The 19,829-nt window shown below is 46.0% G+C and overlaps 1 protein-coding gene across 6 annotated transcripts in view; it reads left to right on the top strand.

The window, feature by feature from the left end:
* LOC139239119 (zinc finger protein 541-like) overlaps positions 1–19,829 on the top strand; it is a 61,551-nt gene that overhangs the window by 32,810 nt on the left and 8,912 nt on the right. For 5 of the 6 annotated variants that reach the window (XM_070867657.1, XM_070867658.1, XM_070867653.1 and 2 more), the window contains 8 exons: positions 240–509; positions 1,558–1,903; positions 9,942–10,020; positions 10,572–10,714; positions 11,626–11,729; positions 13,305–13,380; positions 15,269–15,357; positions 17,429–17,581. In XM_070867657.1, the coding sequence (XP_070723758.1) occupies positions 240–509; positions 1,558–1,903; positions 9,942–10,020; positions 10,572–10,714; positions 11,626–11,729; positions 13,305–13,380; positions 15,269–15,357; positions 17,429–17,581 (1,260 nt within the window). The remainder of the gene's footprint in view (positions 1–239; positions 510–1,557; positions 1,904–9,941; positions 10,021–10,571; positions 10,715–11,625; positions 11,730–13,304; positions 13,381–15,268; positions 15,358–17,428; positions 17,582–19,829) is intronic. The other variant, XM_070867656.1, reaches the window with a different exon arrangement.

Genomic DNA, 19,829 nt, shown 5'->3' with positions numbered 1-19,829 from the left:
CAACGTGTTGGAAACAGCAATGGCCCGGTGCAACCATCGCTATCCACCATAAGGTGGGAAATCGCTGAGTCATTTCAGCCCGCCCCCACCCCTAGTATATTAATTAATTGAAGTATGTATATATATTTATATGTGCATATATATATATAGATAGCAGTAGATTTTATTTTATCAGCTTGAACCATTATAACAGGCTATTTTGTAATCGCTGGAAGTAACAGTTACAATTCTAACTTTAGGTGACTGATAATGGAATTGAGAAAATGGAGCATGGTGGATTGTTTTTTCAATATCTAGAGGATAAACTCAGTGCTCTTCTACTAAAGAAGCCATTGGAGGAGAGTGTGCCGATGCCTCTAGTGATCCCAGTCTCTGTACCTGTAACATCTGCTGGTTCCACCAAAGCTAGCAAAGTTGGGAAATCAGAACGCTCACCGATTGCACCAAGGAAGTTGGCCACAAACAGACTGACTGATTTAGCCATGTCCTCAAATGACAACTCTGCTCAGGTGAGAATGCTCTTGCAAAGGTAACCGTAGTGCAGTGCATGGCAGCACATAAACAGCTAACAGATTTTGAGTGTCAACCCAAGCAGCACGTAACTTTGAATGAAAACAGAGGTTGCTGGAAACGAGCAGCAGGTTCGTCAATATCTGATGCAGGAAGATGGATCTACGTTTCAGACGAGACCTTCCATTCGAACTTGTGGCTTTTCTTATCTCTGAGTGACTCAAGCCTGTGCCTAATGCAGTGCATAAGAACAAGTGCTTCATTCACTGCTCACCCAGAGTCTTTTTCTTATCAGGCTAGAAGTTATGTGATGACGTATTAATATTTGTATGCTGACATCACACAGTATAATTTCTAGGGTACAATGTGTCCTTTATGTACCACTGAAACAAAAAACATATTACGCTTATTTCAACCGGTGTTTTTATGGTATTTCAAAGCTTTTTGGAAGGAATTCCCACCCCTCGCAAACTCTTGTTTTATTTTCCTTTTGGTTTAATTTGGACATTGTGAAAAAGAATATCGCTCGGAGTGTAAAACCGTTGGCCAATTCGCTATTGCTCATTTTGCACTACCCCTACTGTATTTTTAGCATTCGCTGTCCACATGGTCAACGTTATCCCTTTTCCTTTTATACTGGGGGTTTTCGGTTTTTGGATTTTTGGTAACCATAACAATGAGGGGAGATTTGAGGGGGGGGGGGTGCCCTATGAGAAGAGATTGAGTTGACGAGGCCGATATTCTCAAGAGTTTAGAAGAATGAGAGGTGATCTCATTGAAACATACAAAATTCTTACAGGGCTTGACAGGGTAGATGCAGGGAGGATGTTTCCCCAATGAGAGAACTCCTTTGCTCTTCTTCAAATAGTGGCCATGAGATCTTTTATGCCTACCTGAGCGGGTAGACAGGGCCACAGTTTAACGTCTCATCTGAAAGACTGCATCTCCCGACTATGCAGCACACTCTCAGTATTGCACAAAAATGTATATTACTTCAGAGAGCTATATTTTGAAATGTCCATTACTTCCGAGATTTCTATTTTGCAGGTGACTGAAACTGGCAAACAAGCAAACGTGAACTGTAGAGGCCACGCCAAAAAACAGCGAAGGAAACGATCTCGTCCAGAGCCCCTGTTTATCCCATCCCCATCCTCAAACCAGACTGGGGTGCTGCCGGGGATGGTGTTGTACCAGAGCCATATGCGTTCCCCTGTTTGCTTAGCCGATCACCTTCTAGAGAACAACTTGCAACCTCCCCCATACACGCCACCCCCAATGCTGAGTCCCATCCGTCATGGCTCAGGACTTTACTTCAACAGGATCTGTTGTTTGCCAGGGAGCAAGGCACCACACAACACATACACTCCTAAAGGAATCCTGGGCAGTGTTATAGGTAAACTGCTTTTTTTAATGCTTTACTAACTTTGTCTTTACAAAAGGCTTAAACTTGTGTTCCAGCCAGTTAACTTCCTCTGGTAGCACACTGCTTAAAATGTTTATGTAAATTTTATTTGTACTATTTTAATGCAGTTGCTAACTCATTTAAAATAAATGATGATCATGTTAAAATAAAAGGTTTACTGATTGCATTCAAACAAGCCACAAAAGAATTTTACATGAATATGTAAGCAGTGTCTACTAGAGGAAGTTAAATCCATCCCAGTGTAACTATTTGTACAGCGCTTTTTTTGATAGACATACGTCTGTCAAGCCCCGCCCCCTGTCAATTCTACCACCCCCTTCCCGGCCCCGAATCATTCCCGCCACGTGGTGCCGAGAAGCGGGACCTGAGGCCTCGACTCTCTCACCCTGAACTCTCTCTACCCCGACTCTCTCACCCTGAACTCTCTCTACCCCGACTCTCTCACCCTGAACTCTCTCCACCCGTACTCTTTCACCCTGAACTCTCTCTACCCCGACTCTCTCACCCTGAACTCTCTCTACCCCGACTCTCTCACCCTGAACTCTCTCCACCCCGACTCTCTCACCCTGAACTCTCTCCACCCCGACTCTCTCACCCTGAACTCTCTCCACCCCAACTCTCTCACCCTGAACTCTCTCCACCCGTACTCTTTCACCCTGAACTCTCTCTACCCCGACTCTCTCACCCTGAACTCTCTCTACCCCGACTCTCTCACCCTGAACTCTCTCCACCCCAACTCTCTCACCCTGAACTCTCTCCACCCGTACTCTTTCACCCTGAACTCTCTCTACCACGACTCTCTCACCCTGAACTCTCTCCACCCCGACTCTCTCACCCTGAACTCTCTCTACCCGACTCTCTCACCCTGAACTCTCTCCACCCGTACTCTCTCACCCTGAACTCTCTCCACCCCGACTCTCTCACCCTGAACTCTCTCTACCCCGACTCTCTCACCCTGAACTCTCTCTAACCCGACTCTCTCACCCTGAACTCTCTCTACCCCGACTCTCTCACCCTGAACTCTCTCCACCCGTACTCTCTCACCCTGAACTCTCTCTACCCCGACTCTCTCACCCTGAACTCTCTCCACCCCGACTCTCTCACCCTGAACTCTCTCTACCCCGACTCTCTCACCCTGAACTCTCTCCACCCCGACTCTCTCACCCTGAACTCTTTCGACCCCGACTCTCTCACCCTGAACTCTCTCCACCCGTACTCTCTCACCCTGAACTCTCTCTACCCCGACTCTCTCACCCTGAACTCTCTCTAACCCGACTCTCTCACCCTGAACTCTCTCTACCCCGACTCTTTCCCGGCGGCCGTTGTGCTGAGAGCGGTGGCCGAGAAGGAGGAAGAGGGAGAGAGAGGCTGGGGGGGACAGTGAGACTGGAGGAGAGAATGGCTGGGGAGGACAGTGAGAGGCTGGGGGACAGTGAGAGAGAGGCTGGGGGGAGAGTGAGTGAGAGAGACTGGGAGGGGAGAGACACAGGTGCAGGGGGTGGCAGGGGAATCAGAGGGGAGAGAGAGAACTCAGTGAAGACAGATCACGTTCTTCCAACCCTCTACAAGGGACATCTTTGGAGTGGATGATATCCAGAAGTCACGGCACTGTCACTATTCACTTCATACCCAATAAACCTGTTAACAATCCGAACGCAATGTTTGCCCCATCTATGTTGGGGGGGGGGGGGGCGAGGATGTAGGATGTACTTGGTCTGCGGTAAGGCACTTCAGCTGTGGGAGGCAAGCACTTGCGCTGGGGTACGGGACATCGGCTGGGGGAGGGATGTACTTGGACTGGGGTAAGGCATTTTGGCTGGCCCTTGGTGTCTTCTGGGGAGCTCTGTCCTCTGTCACTTCAGGAAGTCAAAGTGGACCGAGTTACAATTTGTAAAGTCAGTGAGACCTTGGGATGGGCGGTTCCAGTTACACATTCCTGTGAAACTTCAGGGTGTGGTTTATCCTCCAAGGGGACCAATCATAGACAAAGGGTGAGGCATGGTGGCCATTTTTGCAGTACAAATAAGCACATCCTTAAATCCCTGGGTGGTTATTCCTGAGGTCTCGTCAGATACACTGCAAAACCATTTAGGAAAAGCAGGGTCCCTTATAAATTTACACTTTTTTAAAGTGTATTTTAGAATTGTTGACTGAGGGATTTCAGTAGTGGGGAATGGAACACTTTTGCACATCAGGTATCCATTGTCAGGTTTATGCACTTCAGGGCAGGTATAGCACAGGTTAGATACAGGATATAGTGTCAGGGCAGGTATAGCACGGGTTAGATACAGGGTACAGTGTCAGGGCAGGTATAGCACAGGTTAGATACAGGGTATAGTGTCAGGGCAGGTATATTAGCTTGGATGACGTGGAATCTATATGGGTAGAGCTGCAGAACACCAAAGGGCAAAAAACGTTAGTGGGAGTTGTGTACAGACCTCCAAACAGTAGTAGTGATGTTGGGGAGGGTATCAAACATGGAATTAGGGGTGCATGCTATAAGGGTGCAACAGTTATAATGGGTGACTTTAATATGCACATAGATTGGGCTAACCAAACTGGAAGCAATACGGTGGAGGAGGATTTCCTGGAGTGCATAAGGGATGGTTTTTTAGACCAATATGTCGAGGAACCAACTAGGGGGGAGGCCATCTTAGACTGGGTGTTATGTAATGAGAGAGGATTAATTAGCAATCTCGTTGTGCGAGGCCCCTTGGGGAAGAGTGACCATAATATGGTGGAATTCTGCATTGGGATGGAGAATGAAACAGTTAATTCAGAGACCATGGTCCAGAACTTAAAGAAGGCTAACTTTGAAGGTATGAGGCGTGAATTGGCTGGGATGGATTGGCGAATGATACTTAAGGGGTTGACTGTGGATGGGCAATGGCAGACATTTAGAAACCGCATGGATGAACTACAACAATTGTACATTCCTGTCTGGCATAAAAATAAAAAAGGGAAGGTGGCTCAACCGTGGCTATCAAGGGAAATCAGGGATAGTATTAAAGCCAAGGAAGTGGCATACAAATTGGCCAGAAATAGCAGCGAACCTGGGGACTGGGAGAAATTTAGAACTCAGCAGAGGAGGACAAAGGGTTTGATTAGGGCAGGGAAAATGGAGTATGAGAAGAAGCTTGCAGGGAACATTAAGACGGATTGCAAAAGTTTCTATAGATATGTAAAGAGAAAAAGGTTAGTAAAGACAAACGAAGGTCCCCTGCAGTCAGAATCAGGGGAAGTCATAACGGGCAACAAAGAAATGGCGGACCAATTGAACAAGTACTTTGGTTCGGTATTCACGAAGGAGGACACGAACAACCTTCCGGTTATAAAAGGGGTCGGGGGGTCTAGTAAGGAGGAGGAACTGAGGGAAATCCTTATTAGCCGGGAAATTGTGTTGGGGAAATTGATGGGATTGAAGGCCGATAAATCCCCAGGGCCTGATGGACTGCATCCCAGAGTACTTAAGGAGGTGGCCTTGGAAATAGTGGATGCGTTGACAGTCATTTTCCAACATTCCATTGACTCTGGATCAGTTCCTATAGAGTGGAGGGTAGCCAATGTAACCCCACTTTTTAAAAAAGGAGGGAGAGAGAAAACAGGGAATTATAGACCGGTTAGCCTGACATCGGTAGTGGGTAAAATGATGGAATCAATTATTAAGGATGTCATAGCAGTGCATTTGGAAAGAGGTGACATGATAGGTCCAAGTCAGCATGGATTTGTGAAAGGGAAATCATGCTTGACAAATCTTCTGGAATTTTTTGAGGATGTTTCCAGTAGAGTGGATAAGGGAGAACCAGTTGATGTGGTATATTTGGACTTTCAGAAGGCGTTCGACAAGGTCCCACACAAGAGATTGATGTGCAAAGTTAGAGCACATGGGATTGGGGGTAGTGTACTGACATGGATTGAGAACTGGTTGGCAGACAGGAAGCAAAGAGTAGGAGTAAATGGGTACTTTTCAGAATGGCAGGCAGTGACTAGTGGGGTACCGCAAGGTTCTGTGCTGGGGCCCCAGCTGTTAATGATTTAGATGAGGGGATTAAATGTAGTATCTCCAAATTTGCGGATGACACTAAGTTGGGTGGCAGTTTGAGCTGCGAGGAGGATGCTGTGAGGCTGCAGAGCGACTTGGATAGGTTAGGTGAGTGGGCAAATGCATGGCAGATGAAGTATAATGTGGATAAATGTGAGGTTATCCACTTTGGTGGTAAAAACAGAGAGACAGACTATTATCTGAATGGTGACAGATTAGGAAAAGGGGAGGTGCAAAGAGACCTGGGTGTCATGGTACATCAGTCATTGAAGGTTGGCATGCAGGTGCAGCAGGCGGTTAAGAAAGCAAATGGCATGTTGGCCTTCATAGCAAGGGGATTTGAGTACAGGGGCAGGGAGGTGTTGCTACAGTTGTACAGGGCATTGGTGAGGCCACACCTGGAGTATTGTGTACAATTTTGGTCTCCTAACCTGAGGAAGGACATTCTTGCTATTGAGGGAGTGTAGCGAAGGTTCACCAGACTGATTCCCGGGATGGCGGGACTGACCTATCAAGAAAGACTGGATCAACTGGGCTTGTATTCACTGGAGTTCAGAAGAATGAGAGGGGACCTCATAGAAACATTTAAAATTCTGACGGGGTTAGACAGGTTAGATGCAGGAAGAATGTTCCCAATGTTGGGGAAGTCCAGAACCAGAGGTCACAGTCTAAGGATAAGGGGTAAGCCATTTAGGACCGAGATGCGGAGGAACTTCTTCACCCAGAGAGTGGTGAACCTGTGGAATTCTCTACCACAGAAAGTTGTTGAGGCCAATTCACTAAATATATTCAAAAAGGAGTTAGATGAGGTCCTTACTACTCGGGGGATCAAGGGGTATGGCGAGAAAGCAGGAATGGGGTACTGAAGTTGAATGTTCAGCCATGAACTCATTGAATGGCGGTGCAGGCTAGAAGGGCCGAATGGCCTACTCGTGCACCTATTTTCTATGTTTCTATAGCACGGGTTAGATACAGGGTATAGTGTCAGGACAGGTATAGCATGGGTTAGATGCAGGGTACAGTGTCAGGGCAAGTATAGCACGGGTTAGATACAGGGTACAGTGTCAGGGCAAGTATAGCACGGGTTAGATACAAGGTACAGTGTCACGGCAGGTATAGCACGGGTTAGATACATGGTACAGTGTCAGGGCAGGTATAGCACGGGTTAGATACAGGGTATAGTGTCAGGACAGGTATAACACGGGTTAGATACAGGGTACAGTGTCAGGACAGGTATAGCACAGGTTAGATACAGGATACAGTGTCACGGCAGGTATAGCACGGCTTAGATACAGGGTACAGTGTCACGGCAGGTATAGCACGGGTTAGATACAGGGTACAGTGTCAGGGCAGGTATAGCACGGGTTAGATACAGGGTACAGTGTCACGGCAGGTATAGCACGGGTTAGATACAGGGTATAGTGTCAGGGCAGGTATAGCACGGGTTAGATACAGGGTACAGTGTCAGGGCAGATATAGCACGGGTTAGATACAGGGTACAGTGTCAGGGCAGGTATCGCACGAGTTAGATACAGGGTATAGTGTCAGGGCAGGTATAGCACGGGTTAGATACAGGATACAGTGTCAGGGCAGGTATAGCATGGGTTAGATACAGGATACAGTGTCAGGGCAGATATAGCACGGGTTAGATACAGGGTACAGTGTCAGGACAGGTATAGCACGGGTTAGATACAGGGTATAGTGTCAGGGCAGGTATAGCACGGGTTAGATACAGGGTATAGTGTCAGGGCAGGTATAGCACGGGTTAGATACAGGGTATAGTGTCAGGGCAGGTATAGCACGGGTTAGATACAGGGTACAGTGTCAGGGCAGATATAGCACGGGTTAGATACAGGGTACAGTGTCAGGGCAGGTATCGCACGAGTTAGATACAGGATACAGTGTCAGGGCAGGTATAGCACGGGTTAGATACAGGATACAGTGTCAGGGCAGGTATAGCATGGGTTAGATACAGGATACAGTGTCAGGGCAGGTATAGCACGGGTTAGATACAGGATACAGTGTCAGGACAGGTATAGCACGGGTTAGATACAGTGTCAGGACAGGTATAGCACGGGTTAGATACAGGATACAGTGTCAGGACAGGTATAGCACGGGTTAGATACAGGGTATATTGCCCTCTAATTTGCCTCACAAAAATATATCTTGATCCCAACATGAGAAGAGCACGCCCTACTGCACTAGTGGGACATTACCATTATCCTTAATTTAGGAGTATAATTTTCTGTTAATTATTGGCAGATTATGCACAGTTTTGTGCCATGTAGTCTCACTAACTTAGTACTGGTGCTGACATAAGTGTCCCAAATGAAATACATTTTTGCAGGTTCACTCCAGTTGCTACTGGGCTTGGCCACATTTCAACCCTAAATTGGCAGTTTCACTCAAGAGAGGCCACATGATGGCTATTGTGGGAAATGAAAAAATATCACTCTGTTGCAGGTTTGGGGGGCGTCTAATGAGATTGGGCCTGGGGCACCTTTTGGGGTGGGAACTTTACTTTGCATCAAAACTGTGCTATATCTGACCTCGGGGAGCTTGATTCTGATGCAGGATGCCCAAAACGGAAACGTGTTCCATTCACCAGTGCTAACATCCTTCAACCAAATGATCATAAAAATTCACGTTAAAAAAATGTAAAAAAAATAAATTCTCACAGAAAACAATTAAGGTAACTTGGTGAGACACATTGTTGGATAGCAGAAGGCTTTCGACAAGGTCCCACACAGGAGATTAATGTGCAAAGTTAAAGCACATGGGATTGGGGGTAGTGTGCTGACATGGATTGAGAACTGGTTGGCAGACAGGAAGCAAAGAGTAGGAGTAAATGGGTACTTTTCAGAATGGCAGGCAGTGACTAGTGGGGTACCGCAAGGTTCTGTGCTGGGGCCCCAGCTGTTTACATTGTACATTAATGATTTGGACGAGGAGATTAAATGTAGTATCTCCAAATTTGCGGATGACACTAAATTGGGTGGCAGTGTGAGCTGCGAGGAGGATGCTATGAGGCTGCAGAGTGACTTGGATAGGTTAGGTGAGTGGGCAGATGCATGGCAGATGAAGTATAATGTGGATAAATGTGAGGTTGTCCACTTTGGTGGTAAAAACAGAGAGACAGACTATTATCTGAATGGTGACAGATTAGGAAAAGGGGAGGTGCAATGAGACCTGGGTGTCATGGTACATCAGTCATTGAAGGTTGGCATGCAGGTACAGCAGGCGGTTAAGAAAGCAAGTGGTATGTTGGCCTTCATAGCGAGGGGATTTGAGTACAGGGGCAGGGAAGTGTTACTACAGTTGTACAGGGCCTTGGTGAGGCCACACCTGGAGTATTGTGTACAGTTTTGGTCTCCTAACTTGAGGAAGGACATTCTTGCTATTGAGGGAGTGCAGCGAAGGTTCACCAGACTGATTCCCGGGATGGCGGGACTGATATATCAAGAAAGACTGGATCAACTGGGCTTGTATTCACTGGAGTTCAGAAGAATGAGAGGGGATCTCATAGAAACGTTTAAAATTCTGACGGGTTTAGACAGGTTAGATGCAGGAAGAATGTTCCCAATGTTGGGGAAGTCCAGAACCAGTGGTCACAGTCTAAGGATAAGGTGTAAGCCATTTAGGACAGATATGAGGAGAAACTTCTTCACCCAGAGAGTGGTGAACCTGTGGAATTCTCTACCACAGGAAGTTGTTGAGGCCAATTCACTAAATATATTCAAAAAGGAGTTAGATGTAGTCCTTACTACTAGGGGGATCAAGGGGTATGGCGAGAAAGCAGGAATGGGGTACTGAAGTTGCATGTTCAGCCATGAACTCATTGAATGGCGGTGCAGGCTTGAAGGGCCGAATGGCCTACTCCTGCACCTATTTTCTGTGTTTCTATATCCATTGTCCTGTTGAATTTCTTTGTGTGTAAAAGTAAGTTTTCTATGATTCTTTATCTAGTTCTGTCCTTTCCAGATGGTGTAGATGGAATTTGTGGCTTCTCTGTGGTGAAGGATGATTCTGTTGTCACCATTGAACCGTAAGTTATATAATTTCAGTCCACTTTATCAGCATTGTTTATCCAGAAGATAGCCCTTATGTTAATTTGTTCCTTTGGAGTGAGCACATTTATTGTATTATGTTAGATCAACATCAGTAGACAAGGTGGTCAAAATTGGTTTGGGTTCCCACTGGCTGCTGTTGATTACACTGCTGGAGCTTTGCTGTAACATGTGTATATGTGGATGACTGGTAAGGCAGGATCAGGCGTAGGTGTGATTACCTCCACCCGCCTTCCAGCCGGATAGATTGCTCACATGCGCTATGCTAGTTTACACACGAAGAATGGCCAGCTGATGATAGTGAACAAATATATACTGCCTTCCAAAAGGTACTCGAGCGATGGCCATAGTAACATGTCCCTGGATTGTTCCTTCCCGTGGAATCTCCTCACAGGCAAGCCAGCTGAGATTAGGATCTTTGTCTATGAAGGATTGTGAGTTCTGCATTCTCAGACATTGGACTTTTCGGTATCTTGTCTTCCTACGTATTTGCCATTAACTCTTGTGCATAATGTGCAACTTGCTTTAGGCACATTAACATTGGGACGCGGTTCCAGGCAGAGATTCCATTGCTGCAAGACAAGTCATTGATTGATGACAGTATTCACCAAGCAGACCTAGTATGGAAACCATGGGACGACATTGAAACCAATAAAGTCACTCAGGCAAGAGGTGAGCTTGTCCATGGGATTTTTTTTCTTTTGGGTAATTATCGCCTCATGGTGTATTTTTTATAAATTATTTGAGCAACATAGAGTGAGTGGATGCCAAGGTTCGGGAGTCATTTAAGGAGGTAGGTGCTGTGTTCATGGGTTCTATGGAATGCTGAGATCTGTACTTTGTGATATCACTGCTGAATGTAATTAGATTACTTGCTGCAAAATATGAAAACACTTCAGGCCTGATAATGTTCCAGTTTAGAGAGTGCCCATTTCTGCATTATGAACTGCTGTAAATTATTCTTTTGCAAGTAAGTGTGCATTTAAAGAGCTCATTAGCAGCTTACAAGTGTTATGATTTAACAAATCACAAATTGCTTCATTTATGCCAAGGGAGATCTTGGTGGAATTTTCCATTAATTTATAATCTATGAGGGAAAATCCCACCATTTAATTGCAACAAGAACAGAGAATTTGATAGCAAGAAATCTTTCTCCTTCTAGAATTTTTTTCCATTTTAATTGTTTTGCCAGGGTTGCTGCCTGTCTGGTTTAGGACTTGGAAGTCTGCTTTTTAAAATAGAATTCTATTTTCCCACCTATTCCTGGATCTTATAAACCATTGGCATTTAAAAAAAAATCATCGCTTTGGATTTGTTAATAGGAACTTAGGGAACTTTGAAGCAATTTCCAAACATAGGCAGTGTAAGGGAAAGTAAAAATCAATCCAAGTTCCTGTTCCTGATCACCATTCAGTGATATCTGCTGGAGTGTATATACACATCTGTGGATGTTGGAGTTGACGTCTTTGATAGAAGATGGGAGTATATGGGAGTGGGGGGACGACAAAGCATGCTACTGCATTTTACTACTAAAAAGTACAGTTGCTTATGGTGACCCTTTTCTGTTACTTATTTTCCTGCAGTGACGGACCTGTTGAACTTAGCTTGTTCCAGTGTGCTGCCAGGAGGAGGTACCAATCTGGAACTAGCTCTGCATTGCCTACACGACACTCAGGGAGATATTTTGGTAACTGGTCATGTTGTTTTGAAAGTGCATAGTGTTTGTTCTGAACTTCCATAATTGGGGCTTTGTTCCATTCCTTGCTCTGCATCTTCTACATTCGGCGCCATTTACCTTTACCCTGCTGAAACCCTCATTTACGTAGGATTACACAGGATATACTGCACAGAAACAGGCCCTTCGGCCCAACCAGTCCTCCCCTTAAATGCATCTATACTATTCGCTTCAACCCCTCCCTGTGGCAGCGAGTTCCACATTCTCACCACTCTCTGGGTAAAGAAATTTCTAACGAATTCCCTATTGGATTTCTTGGTGACTATCTTATATTGATGGCCTCTAGTTATGCTCTTCCCCACAAGTGGTAACATTCTCTCTATATTCGCTCTATCAAAACCTTTCATCATTTTAAAGACCTCTATTAGGTCATCCCTCAGCCTTCTTTATTCAAGAGAAAAGAGACTCAGCCTGTTCATCCTTTCCTGATATGTATACCCTCGCATTTCTGGTATCATCCTCGTAAATCTTCTCTGCACCCTCTCCAGTGCCTCTATGTTCTTTTTATAATATGGTGACCAGAACTGTACGCAGTACTCCCAAGTGTGGTCTAACTAAGGTTCGATACAGGTTTAGCATCATTTTCCTACATTTCAATTCTATACCTATAGAAGTAAACCCTGTTGCTTGGTTTGCTTTGAGGGATAAATATTGGTCAGGACACTGGGGATAATGCCCCTGCTCTTCTTCAAAATAGTGCCATGGGATATTTTATGTCCACCTGAGAGAGCAGGCGAGGCCTCGGATTAACGTTTCATCCGAAAGACAGTGTAGCACTCCCTCAGCACTGCACTGAGAGTGTCAGCCTAGATTTATGTGCTCAAGTCTCTGGAGTGGTACCTGAACCCACAACCTTCTGACTCAGGCGAGAGAGCTGCCCACTGAGCCATGGCTGACACATGCTACTAATGTGCTTATAGAAAGTAAGAGGGCAGTGAAGGTAGAGGTCCACTAAGAGATAAAGATAATAAATATAGGTGGGTGTATTATAATTAGACACAAATATCATACTGCCGTATTCTGTTACTTGTGTCTTAGCAACGCTAGGGGCAAGGGGTGCTTCTGTCTCCCTGGAATGTTCCCCTGACTCCACAATAGTTACGACTCCCCCCCGCCCCCCCATTCCCATCCCGTTACCCCTCCTAGCCTCAGGCCTCTTGGTTGGGGGCATATACTACTTGCACAGTACCAAGTCTGGGCCGAGACTTAATTCCTACCTCAATATGCTTAAAATAGCAAGTCACAGCTCCCATCCCTGTAACTACAACCCCCTGCTTCAAGTGTTGCACAGCAAAATGTGTGCATTTAGCAGAATTCGGTTGCATTTAGTAATTACAGCGTGGAAATTGCACTGTTACCATAAAAATGCTTAAGGTGGTTATATCAAATTTCTTCATCCGATATTTTAAGATGCATTAACCTTCTTAAAATAGCACCAGAGGAATTTGATCAAAATGTGTCAACGCTGCACAGCACAGTTTCCAGGTTCCTGTTTTTTCCACCTCCTTTTAATCTTTTTTTTTGTAGGCTGCACTGGATATGTTACTAATGAAAGGTGCGAGGCGAGATCCTTGTCACCCTCTGGGAGATTACCACTACACCGGTAAGAGCAAAGCCACTTCGCGGAAGATCGATTGAACATTCAGGTGGTTCAGTGTCTCTAATGGTACAGCATTGTGCTCACGACCAAAGGGTCACAGCCTTGGCTAATATCTAAATCCACGTGATCTTATTGACCAAGTTTAGTTTGTAGCCAGCTAGAGTGCTAGCGGGTACGGGAAAACCCTCAAACTTTGGCTTCAAAGATTCTTTGTCAGTGATACCTTTAATAGAGAACTGGGTCCGTACCTGTTGAGAGGGGATGAATGTATAAAGCTATTAGCAGATCTTACAAACTGCTTGAGAGTAGGAAGACAGTCCATGTCCTCTTGATTGGCCGAATGTTTTTTTCTCACTCCACATGGTCCAAACCTGGACATTTCATCCCCTTCTCGGTTGTTATTAATTGAATGGGAAGAATTTCAGATATTGGAAACTGGCTGATTTGATCTCTAGTATGAACGATTGACTGTAAGAATGATTAATTATTTCCCTCCTTTTTTCTAAGCAGTTTCTTCTCTACTCATTTAAAGGCTCACTGTGCGATCGCAGTCAAAGCGGTGGACACACAATTTGCTCCCCAACCATTACTAATGGCACCCTGTGCTGGAGCTCCATTGCTCGCCCGCTCCCTGGCACCCTGTGCCGGAGCTCCATTGCTCTCACACTCCCTGGCACCCTGTGCCGGAGCTCCATTGCTCTCACACTCCCTGGCACCCTGTGCCAGAGCTCCATTGTGCTTTGCCACCATGGCAACTTCTGGCAATTCGAGATTTATGGCAGGCAGTACCAAATCAATGAACCAGGAGACCAGACACATCCTTTGTCTGACAGGTTCAGTTGGGCTGCTTGCTTTTTTTTATTCGTTCCTGGGATGTGACCATCGCTGGCAAGGCCGGCATTTATTGCCTCTTGAGAAGGTGGTGGTGAGCCACCTTCTTGAACCGCTGCAGTCCGTGTGGTGAAGGTGCTCCCACAATGCTGTTAGGGAGGGAGTTCCAGGATTTTGACCCAGTGACGATGAAGGAACGGCCGATATATTTCCAAGTCAGGATGCTGTGTGACTTGGAGGGGAACGTGGAGGTGGTGGTGTTCCCATGGACCTGCTGCCCTTGTCCTTCTAGGTGATAGAGATCGTGGGTTTGGGAGATGCTGCCGAAGAAGCCTTGGTGAGTTGCTGCAGTGCATCTTGTAGATGGTGCACACTGCAGCCAGGGGGCGCCGGTGGTGGAGGGAGTGAGTGTTGAAGGTGGTGGATGGAGTGCCAATTAAGCGGGCTGCTTTGTCCTGGATGGTGTCGAGTTACTTGAGTGTTGTTGGAGCTGCACTCATCCAGGCAAGTGGAGAGTATTCCATCACACTCCTGACTTGTGGCTTGTAGGTGGTGCTTCTGTCTGTTCTTTGTGGTACATTCGTGCTGCAGGTGATATAGTTAAGTGTTAGATGTCACTAGTAATGGCCAGGCCTATTAAAAAGATTATATATCCTTCTGCTCCACGGGAGGTTTCTGTCCTCCCTGAGCTCACCTTAGGACACCTGCATTACAGTGTGACAGTTGTACCGCCCCAGTCAAACTCCCCACCTGCCACTGTAACCCTCCATAAATAAACAGCTGAAAATGAAAACTGAAAGTAAGAAATCTGCAGTGAAAACAGAAAATGATGCAAATAACAGAAAGTCAGTCAGCAACTGAACGGGCCTCAAGTGGAACACTTCTTCAGAACACAGTGACGAAGAGTCTCACTGAGATTTAATGACTTTCCCTCTCACATGCTGACTGGCCTGCTGTGTAGTTCCATCTCTTTCTGTTCCCTTTTCAGACTTGTAACGTTTGCGGTTTTTCAGTCTGTCTCTATGCTGTGAATTCTTCAGTGCGTATCTTTTGAATTTAGGTACTGAGAAGTGGACTGCTGCAGAGAAAAAGATGTTCAATAAAGCAATTTGTCTTCACAACAAGGATTTCTTTCTCATGCAAAAGATGGTAAGAGATAATCAAATAGCAACGCCAGTGTATAAAAGGCAGTTAACTTCGGCCAGAATTGATTCTATGTATAACATGAACATTTTTGGGGGTAATTTCCCCTTCACTGCTTGGGCAGTAAACTGGTGGGGTGGATCACCTGCCTGTTACAGAACCCCCCCCCCTAATTGTCATTCCCCACGCTGTCGGCCTTCTAGTTTCCTGAGCTACGCTGCCATCTTAATCTCAATTTGTACGGAATATTGGCGTCCTGTCCAAAGTAATTTCACTTAGAATCTTTACAGTTCGTAAACAGGGAGGAAAGTTTCCCCCTATCGATCTGGACAGGATGGAAACTCAGGTCGCAGAAGAGAAAGAGCCCTGTTCTGATTGACTGCATCACTCAGTCCCTGGTCCTGAAACATTTTTCAGCCAGCACTACAAAACTGGCACTTTATTAGCAGTGTGTGATCTATTTACAACAGCACTATGGAGTTTGCAAGAGTTTAATGGAAGATGGTGCAGTTAAGACAGCGGAGCCAAAATTGCCCACCGCTGGAAACGGGACGCACCTACCCTGTTACTGTTAATTTTACCGGCGCGGTTGATGCGATGGTCTCTTGAGCGAAATTCCGCTCTTTGGCTTTTTTTCCCGGCGGGCCAGAAGGTGGAAGTAGGGTGGTAAACGGAAGTTCGGAGTCTAGAGGAACAGATGTTGGGGGCGAGCAGAGTGTCTGCCGCTGTCAGTCATCAGCGTAGCACTGGTGACGTCATCATGGCACCATGTCACCTCGGCTCCTTCATTTAAAGCGGAGAGCCCGCGCGATTTTTAAAGTTCTGTCCACTGGGCCACCAGGGAGGGTTTCGGCTGGGCCAGCAGCCTGGCACCCAAGAGGGGGTGCCAGGCTACCTGTTGGCGGCCCGGCCAAACCCGGGGGCATAACTGTCAGCCCGACGTAGCAGTCGGTCGACAAAAAAAAAACATAGCGGCAGTGTGTCCTCCCCTTTAATGGGAGCCGCACCACCATTGTACAAGGTCTATAACCTCACTGCACCGGCAGAAAAAGCAGCTTTTGGCACCGCTCAGCGGGGTCAAGATTTTTTTGGTGGAATTTCACCATGGGGGGGGGGGGGGGGAATCACCGGCAATGCCGCTCTGATGACGCACTTAGGATGGATCGTCACTATTAGAATTCCTTGCAGTGCTCCACAGTAATAAGTCAGTTTGCTGCTACCACCTAGTGACAAAAGAGAAAATGACTGCAGCTGGTGGGATTTCAGTGAGGCTGCAGACAATCTTTAGAGGACTGGCTAAAGAATGACTTTACATTTGTGGAACTCGGGTTTAAATCCAGCCCAGACTGACGGAATGGAAGTGTCTGCACAAATAGGCTTGGCTGAAGAAGGCCCTTCGGTTTATTTTATCACATCCTTCCAATCCAGCCATCTTCCTGCTAGCTGGAAGGAGCGTTAATGAAATGAGTTAGGGGCTGTCGCACTCTAGTTCCTGCAACTGTGAGCTCACTGCACACACCGGTGTTCTCCTCAAAGAGGCCATCGCGAGGGCTGATGTCTACACAACTATTAGAAGCTGCTGTTTTAAAGTGGTGGGGTGGAGGGTGTTGTAGGGGAAGCTTAATTCTATATCTAATGTTTTAAGATTGGGAGTTTTTGATGAGATTGGGACAGACTAGCCAGTAGGCATTGAAATACTATTACAGAATACCTTTATTAAAACTTGAGCAGTGAGAAGCCGCCAGAGCTGAGACTGTCCAGCTTAAACACCAGTGGGTGGCTGCACTGACTGCAATAACATCCCTCAACCTGATCAACTCCAAAACAATTTTTTAAAAGTTAAATAAATGAATGATTTAAAAATGGAATATTATGAGGTGGCCTTGGTATAGATTACAGGTCCGATTTTACAAATGACCCTGACCATTGGGAACCTCACACTCTGCCATATTGGGAAACCCTAGGGGCCCTGTGTGTGCTGCCCAGGCGAGACCTCCCCACTCGCAGCACACACTCGCAAACTCGGCCCTGACAAGAGAAAAGGACTATTGCATTCATGGGACCTGCTGTTTTACAGATAAAACACAAGACTGTGGCACAGTGTGTGGAATATTACTACACTTGGAAGAAGCAGCTAAAATTTGAGTGGAAAAGAACACACTTGCTTGAGGAAGAGGAGATAAAACGTGAGGCAGACAGTCCCGGAGATGGAAAAGAAATAAAAAAGCTGGTTAGAAATGCTGCTATTTACATTCAGGCCAGTGAAGGGGAATATAAACTGCTTTTATATAAAGAAACAGCTGGAAATGCACAGCAGGTCTGTCAGCGTTTTGGTATTGCAGGCACATTGTCGTACTCAAAACGCTACCCCATCTTTTCTCTGCAAAGGCGAATGGATCTGCTGCGCATTTCGAGCAATTACTGTTTATTGCTATTTGCAGATTGGCTCTTTTATTAGTTAGAGGTTTTATAAAATGGCCATGGCAATACGGGTCGCACAGCACGGGGAAGCAATGAGATGCAAGTATCAAATTAGAGCAATGCCTCTGTAGGGAGCCATTGAGTAAAAGCCACGGGCTGCTAAACACAGAGGGAGGGATGTTGTCACAGCTGCTGACCCTGGAGTGAAATGCTAACCCCGGGGTGCTTGTAGTCTGTTCAAGTGTCTGTTAGAAGAGGGAAGGTGCACAAATGGTTTTGATTGATCCACTTTATGCAGAGCGTGGTGAATGGGACTGTTACCCAGAGTGGCAGTGGAGGCAAATAATGTGAGAATATTATGAGAGAATTGGAGATATAATTGAGGGAGAAAGCGATTGAAAGGTGATTGTTTCTGGAACTGACTCGATCGACTGCAGCGTCCTGTACTGTCCGATGTTCATAGAAACATAGAAGTTTACAGCGCAGAAGGCCATTTCGGCCCATCGTGTCCACGCCGGCCCTTGGTCAGCAGTCCTAAAAATTACATACAAACCTATGAACAATGACGGAAAGGCAAAGAGCACCCAGCCCAACCAGTCTGCCTCACACAACTGCGACACCCCTTATACTGAAACATTCTACACTCCACCCCAACCGGAACCATATGACCTCCTGGGAGAGGCAAAAACCAAATAAAACCCAAGCCAATTTAGGGAGAAAAAAATCTGGGAAAATTCCTCTCCGACCCATCCAGGTGATCGGCACTAGTCCAGGAGATCACCTTGGCTGTATTCTATTCCCTGCAGTACTTACCATTATATCTGCGCATCCAACAAAAGGTCATGGTATTGGGGGTAATGTATTGAGGTAGATAGAGAACTGGTTGGCAAACAGGAAGCAGAGAGTTGGAATAAACGGGTCCTTTTCAGAATGGCAGGCAGTGACCAGTGGGGTGCTGCAGAATTCAGTGCTGGGACCCTAGCTATTTACAATATACATCAATGATTTAGATGAAGGAATTGAATGTAATATCTCCAAGTTTGCAGATGACGCTAAGCTGGGTGGCTGTGTGAGCTGTGAGGAGGATGCTAAAAGGCTGCAGGGTGACTGTATAATGTGGATAAATGTGAGGTTATCCACTTTGGTAGCAAAAACAGGAAGACAGAATATTATCTGAATGGTGACAGATTAGGAAAAGGGGAGTTGCAACGAGACCTGGCTGTCATAGTACATCAGTCATTGAAGTTTGGCATGCAGTTACAGCAGGCGGTGAAGAAGGCAAATGGCATGTTGGCCTTCATAGCTAGAGGATTTGAGTATAGGAGCAGGGAAGTCTTACTGCAGTTATAGAGAGCCTTGGTGAGGCCACACCTGGAATATTGTGTTCAGTTTTAGCCTCCTAATCTGAGGAAGGATGTTCTTGCTATTGAGGGAGTACAGCAAAGGTTCACCAGATTGATTCCCGGGATGGCAGGACTGACATATGAGGAGAGACTGAATCAACTGGGCTTGTAAACAATGGAGTTTAGAAGAATGAGAGGGGATCTCATAGAAACATAAAATTCTGATGGGATTGGACAGGTTAGAGGCAGGAAGAATGTTCCCATTGCTGGGAAGTTCCAGAACCAGGGGTCACAATCTAAGGATAAGGGGTAAGCCATTTGGACCGAGATGAGGAGAAACTTCTTCACTCAGAGAATGGTTAACCTGTGGAATTCTCTACCGCAGAAAGTTGTTGAGGCCAGTTTGTTAGATATATTCAAAAGGGAGTTAGATATGGCCCTTACAGCCAAAGGGATCATGTGGTATGGAGAGAAAGCAGGAAAGGGATACTGAGGTTGAATAATCAGCCATGATCTTATTGAATAGTGGTGCAGGCTCTAAGGGCCGAATGGTCTGCTCCTGCACCTAATTTCTATGTTTCTATGTCATCCAGTCTACTCCCAATTACCAGCTCTAGGTCCGTAACCCTGCAGATTACTGCACTTTAAGTGCCCATCTCTTAAAAGTGGTGAGGGTTTCTGCATCCACCACTCTTTCAGGCAATGAGATCCCCA

This window comes from Pristiophorus japonicus, chromosome 26 (genome assembly GCF_044704955.1).
Source record: "Pristiophorus japonicus isolate sPriJap1 chromosome 26, sPriJap1.hap1, whole genome shotgun sequence".
Classification (NCBI taxonomy): Eukaryota; Metazoa; Chordata; class Chondrichthyes; family Pristiophoridae; genus Pristiophorus; species Pristiophorus japonicus.
The sequence above is the reverse complement of the archived record's forward strand: the minus strand, read 5'-3'. Positions and strand labels throughout refer to the sequence as shown.